This window comes from Geotrypetes seraphini, chromosome 7, assembly GCF_902459505.1.
Source record: "Geotrypetes seraphini chromosome 7, aGeoSer1.1, whole genome shotgun sequence".
In the NCBI taxonomy this organism is placed as follows: domain Eukaryota; kingdom Metazoa; phylum Chordata; class Amphibia; order Gymnophiona; family Dermophiidae; genus Geotrypetes; species Geotrypetes seraphini.
Genome location: NC_047090.1, coordinates 120,222,755 through 120,241,031, shown reverse-complemented (window position 1 = coordinate 120,241,031; position 18,277 = coordinate 120,222,755). Strand labels below are relative to the sequence as shown.

Here is an 18,277-nt window from a genome sequence, read left to right as displayed (position 1 = left end):
AACTTTGAAATAGGGAGTGCCAGTTCGGGCCTGTCCCGGTCGGGTGGGTGGCACGGTGGGCCATTCGGGTGGGTGGTGCGGTGGGCTGGTTGGGGGAGGGTTTAAACAGCGATAGCGGCGCAAATTTTTTGTGGGGTTCGGGGAAGGAGGGGTGTTCGGTGCACTTATTGGGAGGGGAAGTTTATTTTTTTTTTAAAATTCGGGCAAATATTTCGCGTGTGTAAAACACGCAAAATATCTGCCCGATGAAGAAAAATTTAAAAAGCCGGTGGCAGAAACCCCGACAGCAGTGACAGGAGGCTGTTTCTCCTGTCACTACTGTCAGGGCTTTAGCGATCCGTGCAATTGGCTGGGGGCGTGCCAACGATTGTCTCCATTTGCATGCAGGCCTTTAGTGAATTCGTCGGCCTGCATGCAAATGGAAACGGATCGCACACAGATCGGAGGGTTAGTGAATCTAGCCCTAAGTTGGGAGGTGTGCCACCCAAAATTGGGTATAGACAGCATACTTCTTTAACAACCAAATGTTCCTGCAAGGAGTAGACAACCAGAGTCAAGTACTTATAATCCACATAGCTGATCCCTATTTCTGCCTCCCCACTGCCTTCAATAACTGCTGCCACCAGCCCCAATGGAAACGTAGGCTGCTATTCGTAGATTGTTTGCTAAATGGTGTCCGAGTAGCATTTGCAGGATTTTGTTACTTCCCAGAACCTGGGACTTGAGGGACACCAGAATTTAAATATATATTTGTTTTGCATGATGAGACTCCAAGGAGGTCATTTACTAAAGATTAATACATATTTGTTACAGGACCTGTTTTATTCTTATGGGCCCTGTTGCAGATAACATGTTCTAGTCTTTAATTAAAAAAACAAAAATCAGAGGTGAAGATTTCTTGCAGAAAGTTAATGTGACTTTGCCTACCATTGAACCTTGTATCAAAAAACTATGACATGTATTGGTCCCAGATTTCTAAATGATAAAGATATTAAATTTTATTTTTCTTCAGAGGTATTAATAATATTCACTCATTTTAATAATGACTTATAAAAATAAATTCTGTTTAAGAACATTCTATATTTCTTTTACTTCATTTTTAACAAGATACTTGGAATTTTTTGCAGTTCAGTTGTAAATTGCAGTGCTCAATGTGTCACAGATAAACATTGTCAGGTGTCGCAGAAGAAAAGTTGGGAGCCTCAGTTCTAGCACATGTATTTACAGTAACTAGCTCTTTAGCCATATTGAAGAGACTGGTGCTATCTATATAGCTTTGTTTTCTCCTTCCTGGGCACAGGTATGGCTGCTGAGTTATTGCTTTTTTTATTTATTTTTTTGTGGCTGTTTTAAATCAAAAGAAGAAATTGTTTGTGGGTTTGTGGTTTTTTTCCACATATGCTGCTCTAGTGTGTGAGAAACAGCTTTTGCCATTGCTTAGGAGAAAAGTGAAACCTCATGGCCATGGCCACTCCCTTGTTTGTGGCTTGGTCTTTTTCAATCCTCTCTTCATAATTTGTGGCCTTGCAGCCTCTCCCTTGGTGACATCAATGTTGGGTTGTTGTTTTTTTTTGCTTAGAGATGAGATTAATTTTTTTCATTACTTCAAGGCCTTACACTACTGGCCTAAGAGGTCTGTCTGACTGACTTGAGAACTATTAATTTTCATAGTAACAAATAGGTTCCAATGCTAACTTTGTAGCCCAGTGTAGCAAGGTTTTTTGTTTTTTTTTGGGTGGGAGGGGTTTCTATACACGGTTACAGTGGCTTTCGAGGCTTCTCCACCTCACCCCTGCAGATTCCTGTTGTTACAAAAGGTAATTGCTTTCTCACTTCTCCTGCCCCTCCATCCCCTGTTCTCCACCCTCACCCAAAATGACACTATTTTTGTCACAAGTTCTTCAGTCTTTCATTAGCTTGCCTAATTACTACCTTGAATGCTTTATTACAGGTTTTAAGGCTTCTGCTGTCCCTTCCCTTGTGGTATTTTAAACCTGATGCCTTTTTTCCCCTCCAGATTTTATTATAGAGTCACCTGAGAAAGTGACCTTATAGGTCACTTAACCCCTGCCTCACTCCATTGTTCCTCTTTAATATTTTAAACCTTTCACTCATAGTAATAAAACATTTGGAGATCTAGCCTCCCCAGATTGTAGAACCACTGGCATATTTCTGTTTTCTTTTTTGAATTGGGGTTTTCAGATGCATTTACATTCCTGTATATAATAATCACTTACTTACACCCTTCTGGGTAGAATATATTATGGGCTATGGAGAAGCAAACGGCTAGTTCTGTACTGAAGACCTCTGGCGTGTGGACTGCAAGGGCTGTGTGGTACTCGCTGCGAATACCAATTTCAGGGTTACTGGAGCAGGAATATGGTGGTGCCATGGTGATTGGCCTTCAAATATAGGGAATGTATGTTTGGAGGTGCGCTTTTTTTTTTTTTTGCCTATGCTTTTTTGAAGGGAAGGGGCAACTTAGATTTTTTTTAGCTTTCATTTAAGATGAATACACTTTTACTAGTCTTTGGAATTAAATTCAAAGACACCAATCTATTACATTGGGATGGGAAGCAGCAGTTGGGTCCTGGGGCTCGTAGCTGTTTGGTTCACCTGCTGTGCAGGGCTTGGAGGTGTGTGTTAAGGTTGTGGGGCCTTATAGCTCAGTTTTACTGCCCGTAGTGGGTAACACGGCCTTTTGTCCGGGTCAGGATAATATTGTTTTTAAATGATGGGCGCAAAAGGGGTTGTGTAATCTAGGGCATTTCCTTCAGGCGGATGGGAGTCTTTCTTCTTTCCCGGCTCTCCAGGCATCCTGGTCCCTGAATATTCTGGATCATTTTGGGTACCAGCAGCTCGCTCATTACATTGCCACTCTGCCCAGGGAGTCTCTACAGCATGCCTTTTTGGTCATTTTGCAGATTTCTTTTTTGATGATAATTGGAATTGGCTCTCGGTTTCTCAATACCATTGCTGGTTGGTGGCTCTGCAGCCGCGGAGGGACTATCGCCAGCTTTTGTCTCTGTGGACTCAGGACTTGGGCTGCTGCCCTCGGGTGGCATCCCTGTCTCCTCTGGTGCAGCAGATCCCTCAGGTAGTGCAGAGTGCTGAGCTCCAGGAATGTCAATTTCGAGGTTATATTTCCCAGAAACAGGCTTTTCATTTTGGGTGTGCCTCTACCTCTATGTGCTTGAAATGCCACCGGGTTGATAATTCTCTAGCACATAGTCTTTGGTCCTGAATAGCTATTGCTGCCTTTTGGCGGGAGGTCCATTGTTATTTGCAGACCCTGGTGGGCTATGCCCTTCCTTGCCAGGTTGAGGGGATCCTCTTTTTGGCTAAGGGTTATCTGGGTGAGCTCTCTGCCGGTGACTCTTTACTTCTCCACAAGGGTTATATAGTGGGTAAGAAATGTATTCTAAATCATTGGCTTCAGGACTCCCCACCCACCATTTGGTATAGTGCAATAAATTCCATCTTCTAATGGTCTGGGAATCCCTCTCAACTCAAGTTTTCTCGTCATTGTAGTAAGCTCTTCTTGGCCGTTTGGGCATCTTATTGGATATATTACCCCCTCTGATTAAAAGTCAAGTACTCAACCGGCTGCGGAAGCTAGTAGTACCAGGGTTGCCAGTGGGTTAGGGGTGGGACGGTGGGTGGAGGGTTGGGGGGGATTTTCTGTAGGGTGGGGCTTAGACAAGTCTGGGTATAAGAACCCAGCCCGGACTCTGACGGTCTCCACCAGTCTTGGTGGTTTATTGTTTTGTGCTTTGTCGACTGAAAATATCAGCTGCTCTGTTTGTTTGTATTTGGTCGTTCAATAAATTGTTTTGCAAAAAAAAATTCAAAGACACCAAAACCACTTCTCCTAAAGTACTCCAAAGCATTTCTCGGCCTTGACACCTGCCTATCTTACCTGATCAAAGCAGCCACCCCAACAACCATTGGAAGAATAACCCAATGGCTCACTGGCCATTCCCAAGATACCGTGCGTTAAACCGCCTGCCGTGCTAGCCGCTAACGCCTGCATTGAGCAGGCGTTAGTTTTTTAGCCAGCTGCGGGGGTTAGCGCATGATGAAATGTCCACGCTAACCCTGCTAGTGCGGCTTGATAAAAAGACCCCTAAATATAAGTATAAAGAGATTTCTTAGCAATTGGCTAGGAAAGATTTGTTTTCTCAGCAGGCTCTGTATTATGGAAACTCGAGTAAAGCGGGAAGATTATTGGCTAATTATCTTAAAGCCAAAAAAAAAAAAAAAAAGTAAAGCCATTAAAGATGAGAACGGTAACATTCATACTCCAATTGGAAATGTTTTAAAACAATTTTTTGAATATTACAAAGCCTTATATTCTTCTGAGCTTTATTCAGATAAAGAAATTGAGGGATTAGATTTTTTTTGAAATTAATTCATGAGCCAAAAATTCCTGAGCATATAAAAGGAAATCTTGAAGCGCCTATCTCACCTAAGGAACTCCAGGCAGCATTGAAGTCTCTCAGGGCTGGATCCGCCCCGGGTAGTGATGGATTCTGATTTAGTGGAGTTTTTCAAATCATTTCAAATTATACTATTACCTCATCTTTTAAATTTATATAATTCACAACTGACTAAGGGTTGTATTTCAGGTACTATGGTGGAATTTTTAACCATTGTTTTGCCAAAGCCAAATAGAGATCCCATGTTGGTTTCGAACTACAGGCCTATTTCTTTAATTAATGTGGATGGAAAACTCCTGGCTAAGTTATTGGCTCTACGATTAGCCAAGGCTCTCCCTTATATGATCGGTATGCACTAAACGGGTTTCGTTGCTCAAAGACATTCTTCAAATAATACCAGATTGGCATTTCATATGCTAAATTTAGCAAAAACAATAGATGATCCGGCCTTCTCTGTTTCTTTGGATGCAGAGAAAATACTTTGAAATAGAGGCTTTCTGAATTTAAGCGCAATCCCTAATCCTATCTTTACTAGACTACTGTAATGTAATACTCGTTTGCAATTGTGTGTGTTGCTCACAAAAATAGAAACATAGAAATTGACGGCAGAAAAGGGCCAAGGCCCATCTAGTCTGCCCATACCAATGTCCCACCCCCTAACTCTCTCCGTGAAGTGATCCCACGTGCCAATCCCATTTTTTCTTAAAATCTGACACGCTGCTGGCCTCAATTACCTTCAGCGGAAGACTATTCCAGCGATCAACCACTCTTTCGGTGAAGAAATATTTTCTGGTGTCACCATGAAATTTTCCACCCCTGAGTTTCAACGGATGCCCTCTTGTTGCCATGGGACCTTTAAGAAAAAAGATATCTTCCTCTACCTTGATACGGCCCGTGACATATTTGAACGTCTCGATCATGTCCCCCCTCTCTCTCTGCGTTCCTCGAGTGAATATAGATGCAACTTATCCAGCCGTTCCCCATACGGGAGATCCTTGAGTCCTGAGACCATCACTTCTTACTTTTTGTTGTGATTTTGTGAACTGATTAAGAACTCACCCTCCCCCCCCAGCACGCACACTTTTTACAAAACTGCGCAAGAGGTTTTTGGCATCGGCTGGCGTACTGAATGCTCTGACTGTTGAAGCAGCACAAAGCATTCAGCATGCCAACCGGCGCTGTAAACTTCTTAACTGGTTTTATAAAAGGGGGTAAAATTTTGGGGAGGGCTAAAATTATTTGCTGCGAGTTTGTGAACCGAATAGGAACTACAAGATCTTGGACGGGACAGAATAAAACCTAAAATTTTAATTGACAGAACTAGAATAAAATAAGAATTAAAATTCCATGGTTTGCGCATGAATAATTAGAACTATAATTTTTGCCTGGCCTAAAATATCACTAATTGAACTGATGTGTTCAATGCAGAATCCTGCATGCCTCACAAGTTGTACTGTTGTTGATGTTCTTTCAAGCAAAATAAAAGTTAGAACCCCCCCCCACCCCACCCCAACCCAAACCCACACAAACTTACAGTATTTATTTGAAATATCTTAGGCCCATAAAATTGCATTAAATCATCTTTCTGCTTTGAATGGGGAGATGCGAGGAAGAAAATTTAAGCCTGCAGGAACGGGGATGAAAAATGTGCTTCAGTGAGGGGGACAAGGATAAAAATGCAGGGGCGGTGAGGGGATGGGAATGAATCTTTGTCCCTGCGTCACTCTCTGGCTTTAACTTCTATAGCCTTTCCTCATATGAGAGGAGTTCTATCCCCTTTATTAACTTGGTCACTGTAATAGTGACTTGAGAACCTGGAAACTGGGTTCACCTTGTGACTTTGGGCAAGTCACTCAACTGTCCATTGTCCCAGGTACAATATAAGTACCTGTATATAATATATAACCACAGAAAGGCAGTACGCTTCTTCCTCCGTATTCGCGGTTTCAGCAATTGCAGTTTTGATTATTCACGGTTTTTAGCTTGCTGGCTCCTCCCCTCCCCCCCCGAATTACATCAGCTTGCATAGAGAAATCGCTGATTCCAAGCGTTTACAGAGAAAATCGCCGATTCCCGGCACTTTCTTCACCGTGTGTTGCCTCTCATTCAGGAACAGGCCTAGTCTCCCACCATGTTATTTATAGTTTCACCATATTCACGATGGGTTTTACTAGAAAACAGCGAATAACATATGAAAATATTATTCGCGGTTTCTTCTGTATTCGCGGGTCTGTTAATCCCATATCACAGCGAATACGGAGGGAGATGTGTATGTCAAGTCCCATCCCCTTTCCTTTATTAGATGGTTTCTTTCCAATCTCGGCCAATAGTATTTGCTCCTCCCACTGTGGTAGCACTATTCCAACTGATACTAAAGGAAGGAATTTTATATTTGGAAGGGAAAATGAGTCATTTCCATAAAGCATTTCAGTGAAACCTGTTAACAAGTGTGACTGCAGTATGATGCTTACTACTTTCCTGTTTTCCTCCAGGCGATCGCCCTCCCATAGCCAGAGCTGGTACAGATATACGGGTGCAGCCCCTGAGGTCTGTGACTCTGAGTGGCATCGAGAGTTGGGATGATCAAGGGATTGATGCCTATGATTGGCAGCTGATCAGCGGTGACCCATCTGTGATAACAGAAGTAAGTGAAGGCAGGCCTGAGTTGCTGCTTTTAATGTCCAGAGAACAGGGGTCTTGCTCTCTAGCATTCTCATCGTCACCCGTCCCCTGATTGATTGTGCAACCAGTATCAAAGTGAGAAAGCTAATATCAATTTTATCATTTGGAGGTAGGGAGGGGAACGTGCTAAAGTTTCTTTGCCCTAGAAGTACAGGAAAAAATTGGATTGTGAATGTATTGATCCATCGTTATAACTGTTGACGTGTGCAAAGCCTGCAGGAGTTAAGAGAAATGCCAGAGAAGAAAGGGGCAGTTCCCCTTTGTAAAAATGCTTAAATGCTATATGTGTGTGTCATTTAGGTGGTCACCTAAAGATAAACCAGAAATTTTAGTTTATTTAATAAATGTAACTAAATATTTTAAGAATGCTATAGAAAATTGATAGCTCTTCAGAAGAAAAACTGAGTACATGCCATAAAAGCATGAGATTTGTGCATTTTTAAGATGATTTATTGTGTCATGTGAGAGATCCTATCTCTAGAACCAAGAAACTCAAAACAAGAAAAAGGACATAATGGTAAAGAGCATAAAAATGGCATTGCTAATAAGTGTTGATATTTCATGTTCTGGTCTCCTAAACTATGCACATGCATTATTATCCAGACAGTTAAATCGGCAACCCAACATCACAAGGAAGACTGTTCAATTTTTTCCACTAAATTTCAATTGTTTATTGCAACATACTATATATACTTGAATATAAACCAAGATTTTTGGGCCATAAAACCTGTCTTCTTGGAGTGAAAACAAGTCATCTGTTCTGCAATATGAACCAGTCTTAAATAATTAACCCTTTCAGGACCAAGGAACATATTTGTCCCATAACTTTAAAATCCTATAAATTTTGATTGGGATAGTCTACAGTTCTAAATTTGATATGTACGGATTCCATATGATACTGCCTTTATGTAAACAAACTGGTTCCGACATTCATTCATTAGCGTCGTTGCCAGATTGACGAGAAGATTCACTTGCCACACTGTCCATAAGCCAGAAGTGTGATTTTTAAAAAAAAAAAAGATATTTCACAAAAAAAATCAATTTTTTGGCATCTGCAAGCCCTTTTTACCATAAAAATGTCGTCAAAACCACAAAAGTTGGCCTACGATCCTTATGGTCCTGAAAGGGTTAAGCAAGTTCATCTGCTGAGGGAATCCCTCCAACCAGAAGAGGTTAGGACTGGTGAACTTGGGTTTATTAACATTTAGCAACTTGGTTCATAGACAACGGCGCGAAAGACAAAAGCGCGCGCCGACAATTGAGCGCAACGCGTGCCGCCGCGCCACTCTAAATTACAGTTTTTTAGGGGCTCCGACGGGGGTTTTTGTTGGGGAACCCTCCCAGTTTACTTAATAGACATCGCGCCGGCGTTATGGGGGGTTTGGTGGGTTGTAACCCTCCACATTTTACTGTAAACTGAACTTTTCCCCTAAAAACAGGGAAAAGGTGAAGTTTTCAGTAAAATGTGGGGGGTTACAACCCCCCACAACGCCCCCACAACGCGGCGCGATGTCTATTAAGTAAAGTGGGGGGGTTCTCCCCCACGCCCCCCCGTCGGAGCACTAAAAACAGTAATTTAGAGCGGCGCGGCGGTACACGCTGCGCTCAATTGTCTGGGCGCGCCTTTGTCCCGGCGCGCTTTTGACCTGACACCTAGCAACTTTGGTCATCTTTTCTCCCGGAGGCGGTTACATATCATAAGAACATAAGAATAGCCTTTCTGGGTCAGACCAGTGGTCCATCTAGCCCAGTATTCCATCTTCACAGTAGCCAATCCAGGTCAAAAGTGCCTGGCAAAATCCCAAATAGTAGCAATATTCCATGCTACTGATCCAGGGCAAGCAGTGACTTCCTCTATGTCTGTCTCAATAGCAGACATAGCAGACAATAGCAGTTCCTTTCCTCCAGGAACTTGTCTAAACCTTTTTTAAGACTAGTTATGCTAACTGCTGTTACCAAATTCTCTTGCTATATGTTCCAGAGCTTAACTATTCTCCGAGTGAAAAAATATTTCCTCCTATTGGTTTTAAAAGCATTTCCCTGTAACTATGAGTGTCCCCTAGACTGAAATTTTTGATGGAGTAAAAAATCAATCCACTTGCCTTTCATGTGGTAATTGTAATATTTTTTTTATATTGGAGAGTTGGGGATTCTGTGTATCTATCTAACTCCTTTTAGAACACCTTGTCTTGAGTTATATTTATTCTGCATGTAGTCACACCTCTATTTTCTGTGTGCAATTCTGGTCACTGCATCTCAAAAAAAATATAGTGGAATTAGAAAAGGTATAAAGAAGGGTGACAAAAATGATAAAAGGGATGGGACGACTTCCCTTTCAGAAAAAGCTAAAGCAGCTAGGGTTATTCTGGAGAAGAGATGGCTCAGGGGTGATATGATAAGAGGTTTATAAAATACTGAGTCAAGTGGAGTGAGTGATGGCAAGTCACTTATTTATTCTTTCCAAAAATACTAGGACTCTAGGGGTCATATAATGAAGCTACTAAGTAGCAGATGTAAAACAAACCTGAGAAAATATAATTCATTGCCAAAGACTGGTGAAAGCAGTTAGCTTAGCAGGGTTTTAAAAAGTTTTTGATAAACTTCCTAAAAGAGAAGTCCATAAGCCATTATTAAGATGGATGTAGGAAATTCACTGCTTATTCCTAGAATAAGCAACTTTTTTTTTTTTTGACTATTTGAGATCTTGCCCAAGTACTTGTTGGCCACTTTTGGAAACAGGAAATACTGGGCTTGATGGACCTGCAGTCTATCCCATAATGGCAGCTCTTATGTTCTTATATAAAGGTGTGTGAAAGTGCAGTGCCTCAACCCTTCTGTTCATAGTTTGGGACCATGGGTTTCTTCTAACAAATAAGGGAAAAAGTCCTGGTGCTCAGTACCCTTGAAGCAAAACCCAGGACATTGCTGCCCTTTGAGAGAGGGGTGGTGTTCTTTATCACTATATATTCAGCTTTTAATTGATGACATTGTTCCAGGTGATCATGTCTTCATCCATCCTTTGCAGTTCTGTTCTGTTTCATTGTGAAGTGCAGGTCCTTTTGCATTATTCTTTTTGTGCTTGTGAGCTGAGGCATCTAGGTGAAATGTTTACCATTTTAAGGTGGTGCTTTTTGATGAAAAACTCTGTTGGAATGCAAGATGTGGGGTGAGGTTTCCAGAGCCAAGAGGAGAAATAACACTCAATGTCTGCTTCTGAATCATAACCTGTAGTAATTGAAGGTGTGTTAGAAAAAATGTGTTAGAGTCATACCTGCTTGTTTTACTAACACAATTTTAAGATAGCAAGTCAAAGGTCTGGTCTACTTTAAGCCAAAATGCATGCCTCCCAACCGAAGTGACTCAGCCAGAAAAAACGAATCACATACTAGCCTAGTATTTCTACATATTAAGCATTTTATGGTACTTGAACTTCGATACCAAGTTTATTCATTGTTTGATATAAAACCAATTGGAATTGCTGTCTCGGTGGTTTACTTCAAAACCAAGTAGAGAGCATAGCAAGAAGAAAGAAAAGGTAGAAGTTAAAAATCTCAGAGAAAGGAAGAATAGTAGTTCTAGGTTCATGCTGACCACCAAACCCACATTGTCCCATGGTTGACAAGAGTTCCAAATGAGAAGAATTTTTTAAATGCTGAATGCATCCGCAAACAAGTCTCTGAAGCCCCTTCTTAAACATTTGGAAGGATATTTTTAATCTCAAATAGGAAAGCAGATTCCTGATAGGTTTGTTAAGATAATTTCTGTTTTGATAGATTAAAACTGCAGCAGAAATGTTAAATCACAAAGCCTAACATTTTTAGGTGTATCTGCATTTTCTTCCAGGTATTCATGCCTGCATTTCTTTGTATTCTTCTCATTTCTAAGCTGCCTAAAACCTAAGCGGATTTCAATGAAAACATAAGAAAATCACCTACCCCATATTCCAGTAATACCACACATTCTCCTCAAGAGAATGTTTAGTTGTTTCTTGATACTGGTGACCATAGAAACATGATGACAGATAAAGGCCAATGGCCCATCTGGTCTGCCCATCCACAGTAACCATTATCTTTCTCTCTCTGAGAGATCCCACATGCCTATCCCAGGCCCTCTTGAATTCAGACACAGTTTCTGTTTCCACCACCTCTTCCGGGAGACTGTTCCATGCATCTACCACCCATTCCATAAAAAACTATTTCCTCAGATTACTCCAGTCCAGAGCCTATCACCTCTTAACTTTATCCTATGCCCTCTCAATACAGAGTTTCCTTTCAAATGAAAGAGACTCGACTCATGCACATTTATATTACGTAGGTATTTAAACATCTCTATCATTTCTCCCCTCTCCCACCTTTCCTCCAAAGTATACAGAATGAGATCTTCTGTCCCCATACACCTTATCACAAAGACCACACACTATTTTAGTAGCCTTCCTATGGTCTGACTCCATCCTTTTATATCTTTTTGAAGGTGCGGCCTCCAGAATTGTACACAATATTCTAAACTAGTCTTATAGCCCGTTACATTAACGGGTGCTAGAATATATGTGTGTGTGTCTCTCTCTTTATTTCTTTCTCTCTCTCTCTCTCTCTCTCTCCTTAGCCATTTTCTTTCTTTCTGTCTTTTTTTTTCCTTGGCTATCCATCACCACCCCTTCACAGTTCTCCTTATGCAGCAGCAGCACTTCTCCCTTTGTTTTACCTCCCCCTGTCCAGCAGCACCTTCCTTCTCCCCCTGTTCAACATTAGGCCTCCGTTCCTTTTTCTTCATCCCCCCCCCTGTCCATCAGCACCTCTTTCCTTCTTCCCCTGTCCAGCAGTAGGCGTCCCTTCCTTTTTCTCCCCCCTCCTCCTTCTTATCCCTATGATACACTTACCTTGCTCTGCCCCTGATCAGAGGTTCCCGACAGCCGCCCAGTTGCACCCATTGGAAAAGTTCCCTCTGCGGCATCCCGCACCCCTCCTGACGCGACTCCCGCTGTCTTTTTTTCTGTCTGTCTCTGTCCCTGGCCCCCTTTGTCTGTTTGTCTTTCTGTATATCTTCCTGCCCCTGTGTCGTTCTTCTTTTCTTTCTGTCTCCCTTCCTCCCTCTGTCTGTCTGTCCGAAGCAGCATTCCCTCCCCCTCCATTTCCCTCCCCCCACACCAGTTCCCTGTGCACCTGCCCCTGTGTCTTTCTTCTTGTCTTTCTGTCTCCCTTCCTCCCTCTCTCTGTGTGTGTGCAAAGCAGCATTCCCTCCCTCTTCCATTTCCCTCCCCCCACACCAGTTCCCTGTTCAGCAGCATTAGCGTTTCCTCTACCCCCTTTCCCTTCCCACAGTCGCGACTACAAACGCGGGCCCGAGTCCTTTGCCGCCCCCCCTTCCCTTCCCGCGGGCCCGACTCCACATGGCGATTTAAGCAGCGTATGCATCAGTCTTCACACGCTGCTTCAGGTCCTTCTACTCTGGCACGTCCGGAGCAAATCAGGGCAGTAGAAGGGCCCAAAGCAGCGTGTGAAGACTGATGCACACGCTGCTTAAATCGCCAGTCGGGCCCGCGGTAAGGGAACAGGGGGGGGGCGGCAAATGACTCGGGTCCTGGGCAGCGGAAAGTCGCTGGGCTCCTCGCTGGGTGCACTGAGTGGCCGCGATCCCTCTCCTCCCAGACCCCCCCCCCCCGGAGGAACGGAGATCGAGTTGCCGCCATTTTGAAGATCATTCTGCCCTGCTCCTTGCCTTAGAATATTTTTAATTTGAAAGACACGGTGGCGGCGGCTCCTCTCAAGATCCCCGACTGCATTGGACTTCCGATGCAGGTGGGGATCCTGAGAGGAGCCGCTGCCTCGTCTTTCAACTTAAAAATATAGTAAGGCAAGGAGCAGGGCAGACCGAAGAACAGCAGAGTCTGGTGCAGTTCGAGAGAGGAGCCGGTAGCATGCAGAGTGAGAGGCGGGGGTGAGGAAGGCCGCCGCAGCTGTGTAAGTTGTTGTTTTTTTTTTTTATTTGAAAGCAGCCGCCACCGCAGCTGGGGCCGCGCATGCGCATTCGTGTTTTCGCGACGGATCAGGGAACACGACTTTTGAGTGCGCATGCGCGGCCTAGCATTTTATTATATTAGATGAGGTCTCACCAGAGTCTTATACAGAGGCATCAATACCTCCTTTTTCCTACTGGCCATACCTCTCCCTATGCAATCTAGTATCCTTCTAGCTTTCACCGTCACCTTTTCAACCTGTTTGGCTACCTTAAGATCATCATATACAATCACACTCAAGTCCCGCTCTTCCATCGTACACATAAGTTATTTACTCCCTAAACTGTACCGTTCCCTCTGTTTTTTGCAGCCCAAATGCATGGCCTTGCATTTCTTAGCATTAAATTTTAGCTGCCAAATTTCAGACCATTCTTCAAGCTTCGCCAGTTCTTTCTTCATGTTGTTCACACCATCCGGCCTGTCTACTCTATTGCAGATTTTGGTATCATTCGCAAAGAGGCAAATTTTACCCGACAACCCTTCAGCAATATCATTATGCTGCATGTTTCTCAAACAATAAATTGTGCATTTGTTTTATCTGGTATCAATGCTTTGGGATAACTTGCCACTAGCTCACAGGAGGAATCCCTGAAGAATTTTAAGAGACAACTTAAAGCTCTCTTTTTTAAAATTAGCTGTCAATCTAGATTGATGAGACTGGATTTTCATGGAAATTTTCTGGATTTGAATGTTTGGACTTGATGTTTGTCTTTTTTTTATTTTTTTTATTTGCAGATTTAGCAATTTACATCAACCAAGTAAATGTACACAGATAGGGAATAACAACTTATGCATACAACATAAATCATGAATAATCAACAAAGAAATCCCATCAAGCCCACATTTTGATGTCTTTTAATATGGATGAGTGGATGTTAATCTTTCCTATTTAAAAGGAGTTCTTTTCTGTTTTAATATTTATGGATTATTTTGAAAACCTCTTTGATATATTTTTTTTTTGTTTAGCTAAGCAATTTTTAAAAATGTCTTTTAATAAACATATTCATAACGCAAGATATAGATCCTCATTGATTTACATATAAGGAGAAGAAAGTTTTTTTAAATTATTTTTTTGTAACATATCTTCTGGTATATCTCTTTCTCACAGTTAGTCTTCTATATATTCATGATGTTATTCATTTTCTTTCATTTTATTTGTATAGTTTAAGGTAAGACCTCAGTGGCTACATCTGTACAGAACAAAATCTGTTGTTATACAGAGTTCCAATGTAGCTAGCCTCCTCATTGGTCTTACCTTCGCTATTTCTCTTAAATTAAATATTCTTATATTCTTAAGTTCAGTATATCTTTATATGTTAAATTAATAGTAACTTAACTTTCTTTATCTGGGCGTTTAAATGGGACTCCGATATGGACCCACGTTTCGCTAAGGCTGTTTCAAGGAGATGCCCCTAAATAAAGAATATACCAAAAGATAAATATGTTAAAAGACAAAACATTTTGTATTATCATTAATCTAGCCACTTCTTACCGGTATTCAGACCCACTGTCAGTCTAGAGTTTATTTGCAACATAGTGTCATCGTCTGTGTAGCAATTTAAATATCCATTCATCACGTGATTTTTTTAAACCAATCAAAACAGAGTAATCTACATAGCAGCGGGAAATTTAAAGTTAAGTAAGAGATGTCCACTCTATTTCACTACTCAGTCCCATAGGTGTTACAGTATTTAGATCAAAAATCCATTTCTGTTCACAAAAATTTAGAAAACTATCAATGTTACTACCCTCTCACCCAGTTTTTATAACCTCTATAACTCTCCATTTGATCTCTTCCATAGTATGGCCTGCCTCCAACCAGTGCGCTACAAGCGGAGCTTGCAAATTTTTTGTATTGATATGAGATTTGTGTTCTGTTAGGCGTATTTTTATTGGACGACTACTCCTACCTATATAGATCTTATTACAGAGACACAAAATCATATAGACTATATATTTGCTGTTACAATCAGAGTAATCCCTGGCATATAATTCTCTATCTGTATTGGGTTCACCCAAGAGGGTCCCTTAATACTAGTTTCACACCATTGGCAGTTTTTGCAGATAGTATGGAGTCGTTCTCTATAGTTCCTTACATTATGTTTCACATTACGGAGAATTTCACCAATATTTTTAGACCGTTTGTAAGCAAAAAGGGGACTCTCTAAAGCATGGAGATAATTGCATAATGTGCCAATGCTTTTTTATAATGGCCACAAATTCACCTACCAGTGTAGAAAAAGGATTAACGCACACAATTCTATCAGTTGTTTCTTCATTACGATACTGCAGCAAAAGATTTCTTTGGGCGTATCGTGCTCTTAAATACGCTTTTTTAATAGAACCTCTGGGGTAGCCTCGCTCAATAAATCGGAGTTCTAATAGTTTTGATTGCTTTTTGAATTCAACCAGAGAGCTACATAACCTACGGAGGCGCAAAAGCTGGCTGACATAAACATTGATATCAACATCAAAGCTGCAAAGAACAAAAATAAATATTAAAAAACATATAGCTGTAATATACATATATGCATAATAAAAAAAATTCTTAATTTATATATTTCAGCTACAAAGAATTCAGATCCTATATCAATAACTTCTCATCACCTATAAAAAGATAGACACTGGCTTTTACAAAGCTGAGGTAGAGGTTTCTACCATGAGCCATTGAGGTAAATGCTCATAGAATTCCTATGAACGTTGAAGTGTTTAAATTGCTGGTCCCCGGTAGAAACCTCTATGGCGGCTTTGAAGAAAGAGCCCTAAAATGCTTTTCAAATAAGTCTTTGCTGCCTTATAATACATCAAATAAGTTCTAATCACATTTTATTCTGGCAGCTTGCTCCTTAGCAAAGGGCCTGCAATAGAAAAGGCAGCTGCTCTTGCTTTGGCAAGTGCAACCTCGCTAAAGATGGTGCCCGAGGAGACAAGTAGATTTTTCATACATGGGCCCTATATAATGGATAAGTACCATTTAGAGCTCTGTGAATGAGTCTTGAAGCTGATCCATACTGACTAGGGAGCTAGTGTAGACTAATCTAAGATGGAATGATATGCTCATATGTAGATAACTCCAGCTGCTGTATGTTGTATAATCTGAAGTGCCTTACCACGTGTCTATGATATAGCCAGGTAGAGACCATTAAAATAATTGCTTGCTGTTTTAATTCTTGTTGCTCAAAATCCCTTGTTTAATTTTTTTTTCTTATACAGAGGAAGGGATTAGACCAGCTTGAAGTATCCAACCTCCTTGAAGGACAGTACATCTTCCAGCTCACAGTCACCGACACCATAGGGCAGCAGAGCTCCACTAAGGTCACCATCACTGTCCTTACTGAAGAGGAGACGAAGGGTTAGTACGGTGCAGTGTTCTAGAAAAACCAGAAGCTTCTACTCCTTTTTTTTCCCCCTTTTGCTTGCTGTCAAAAATCTCCCTCCCAACTTGTGGCGGTTATCTACCCCCTCCTCCCTTCCCCCACTGATAGCAGCTGGGGCGAGGAATGAAGGAGCTAGTACTGCTGCAGCGAGCTGATGGCAGTAGTGGATCAAACAAGGTAATGGGGCAGCAGGCAGTACGAGCGTTATCAGATTTTACTCCCACCCCCCAGGCATGCCCCGTTCTGCCTCAGCCCCACACCTAACCTATTCTCTTTCTCGGGACTACATCTGCTTATGTGCGGATGCAACATGATGACGTCGCTGTATTGCATCAGCGCCCAAGCAAGATGCCCTCCCACCGCGGTCCAAGGTGGACGCTTATCAAAACCCGGATAAAGCCATCCGGACGCCTGGACATATCCTCTAAAAAGAGGACATGTCTTGGAAAATCTGCTAACCCTAGGCAGTACTCCTGAGCAAGAGGAAATTTTCTGTAGCAGTCTTGGAATTGTGACAAATTAGGGATCCAAATCCTGAGTCCCTAAGCACTGCAGTGGTGGAAGAACATGGAATTTCACACTAGAGCACTGGCTACAGGCTTCCTGAAGACAAGTGTCCATGCTTCAGTGCATTATTAGCACCTGGCTGTCTTATCAATGACATCTACCAAAGCAGGCAAGAGCCATATCGAGCAGTTAGTTCTTTCTGTGGCATTTTATAGAGATGTGAAAATTTTTGGACTTTTTTTTTTTAATTATTATTTTAAATTTGACCCTTCATTTTTTTTTCTTTTAATACTTATTTATTTTTTAAATTTATTTATCATCTATATCTAGACAGTTTCCATATAAAACATACATAACAAAATCAACATTGCAAAAAACTGAGTCTTTATGACATTTCTTGCCCACTTCCCACCTGTAAGTCTATCCTTACATGAAAGCATATAAAAATAGTTGCATTTTTAATAGTTTTAAAAATTTCAATCTGTCAACATAAAGGCATAATTGCTCCATCAATGTGTTCCACATTTTAACACCAGTCACACAAAAAATGCAGCTCCTTTGGTCTCAGCATATCGCACTTTTGTCGATGTTTCAAGTAATATGGCATTTTCTGTATCACTTTTCCAGTTTAGAAGAAACTATCCAATGTTGGTGGCCATGCCCTGGGGGAGAGGGGGCTGAAGTGTGAAAGATGACAATTCTATAACTTGACACCTACACTTCTCAGTTGCAAAGTGGCAGTTACACACACAAGCATACTAGGTGCCATCTATAAGATCACACCTAAGTGTTGATTTATACAAATGCAAAGGGGCTTGCATGTTGGTGGGCTGTGGGCATTTTTCCAATTTACAAAATACAGTGGTATCTTGGTTTATGAGCATAATCCGTTCCAGGAGCATGCTCATAATCCAAAACGCTCGTTTATCAAAGCAAAGTTCCCCATAGGCCCTAATGCAAACTCAGAAGATTTGTTCCACAGCCAGCGCCTCCCGGCTCCCCATTAGAAAGTTCCACGGGGACAGAAATCTCCGCCCATCCCCATCAGGATCCTCTCCGTCCCCACCCGTCCCCGTCAGGATCCTCTCCGTCCCCACCCATCCCCGCAAGGAATTACCTCCATCCCCGCTCGTCCCCATAAAAAGCAGCAATTACTTCTGACAGGATCATCAATTCCAGTTTCTTTTGTGTTTGCGCTGCTGTTTTCCTTGTGGAATCTCTTTGGTGGAACCCTTTTTTTGTTTTCTGTTCAGGTAATC

At 41.7% G+C, this 18,277-nt stretch overlaps 1 protein-coding gene across 1 annotated transcript in view; it reads left to right on the top strand.

The window, feature by feature from the left end:
* SPINT1 (serine peptidase inhibitor, Kunitz type 1) overlaps positions 1-18,277 on the top strand; it is a 78,566-nt gene that overhangs the window by 34,654 nt on the left and 25,635 nt on the right. The window contains exons 2-3 of the mRNA XM_033951341.1: positions 6,932-7,083; positions 16,348-16,486. Coding sequence (XP_033807232.1) covers positions 6,932-7,083; positions 16,348-16,486 — 291 coding nt within the window. The remainder of the gene's footprint in view (positions 1-6,931; positions 7,084-16,347; positions 16,487-18,277) is intronic.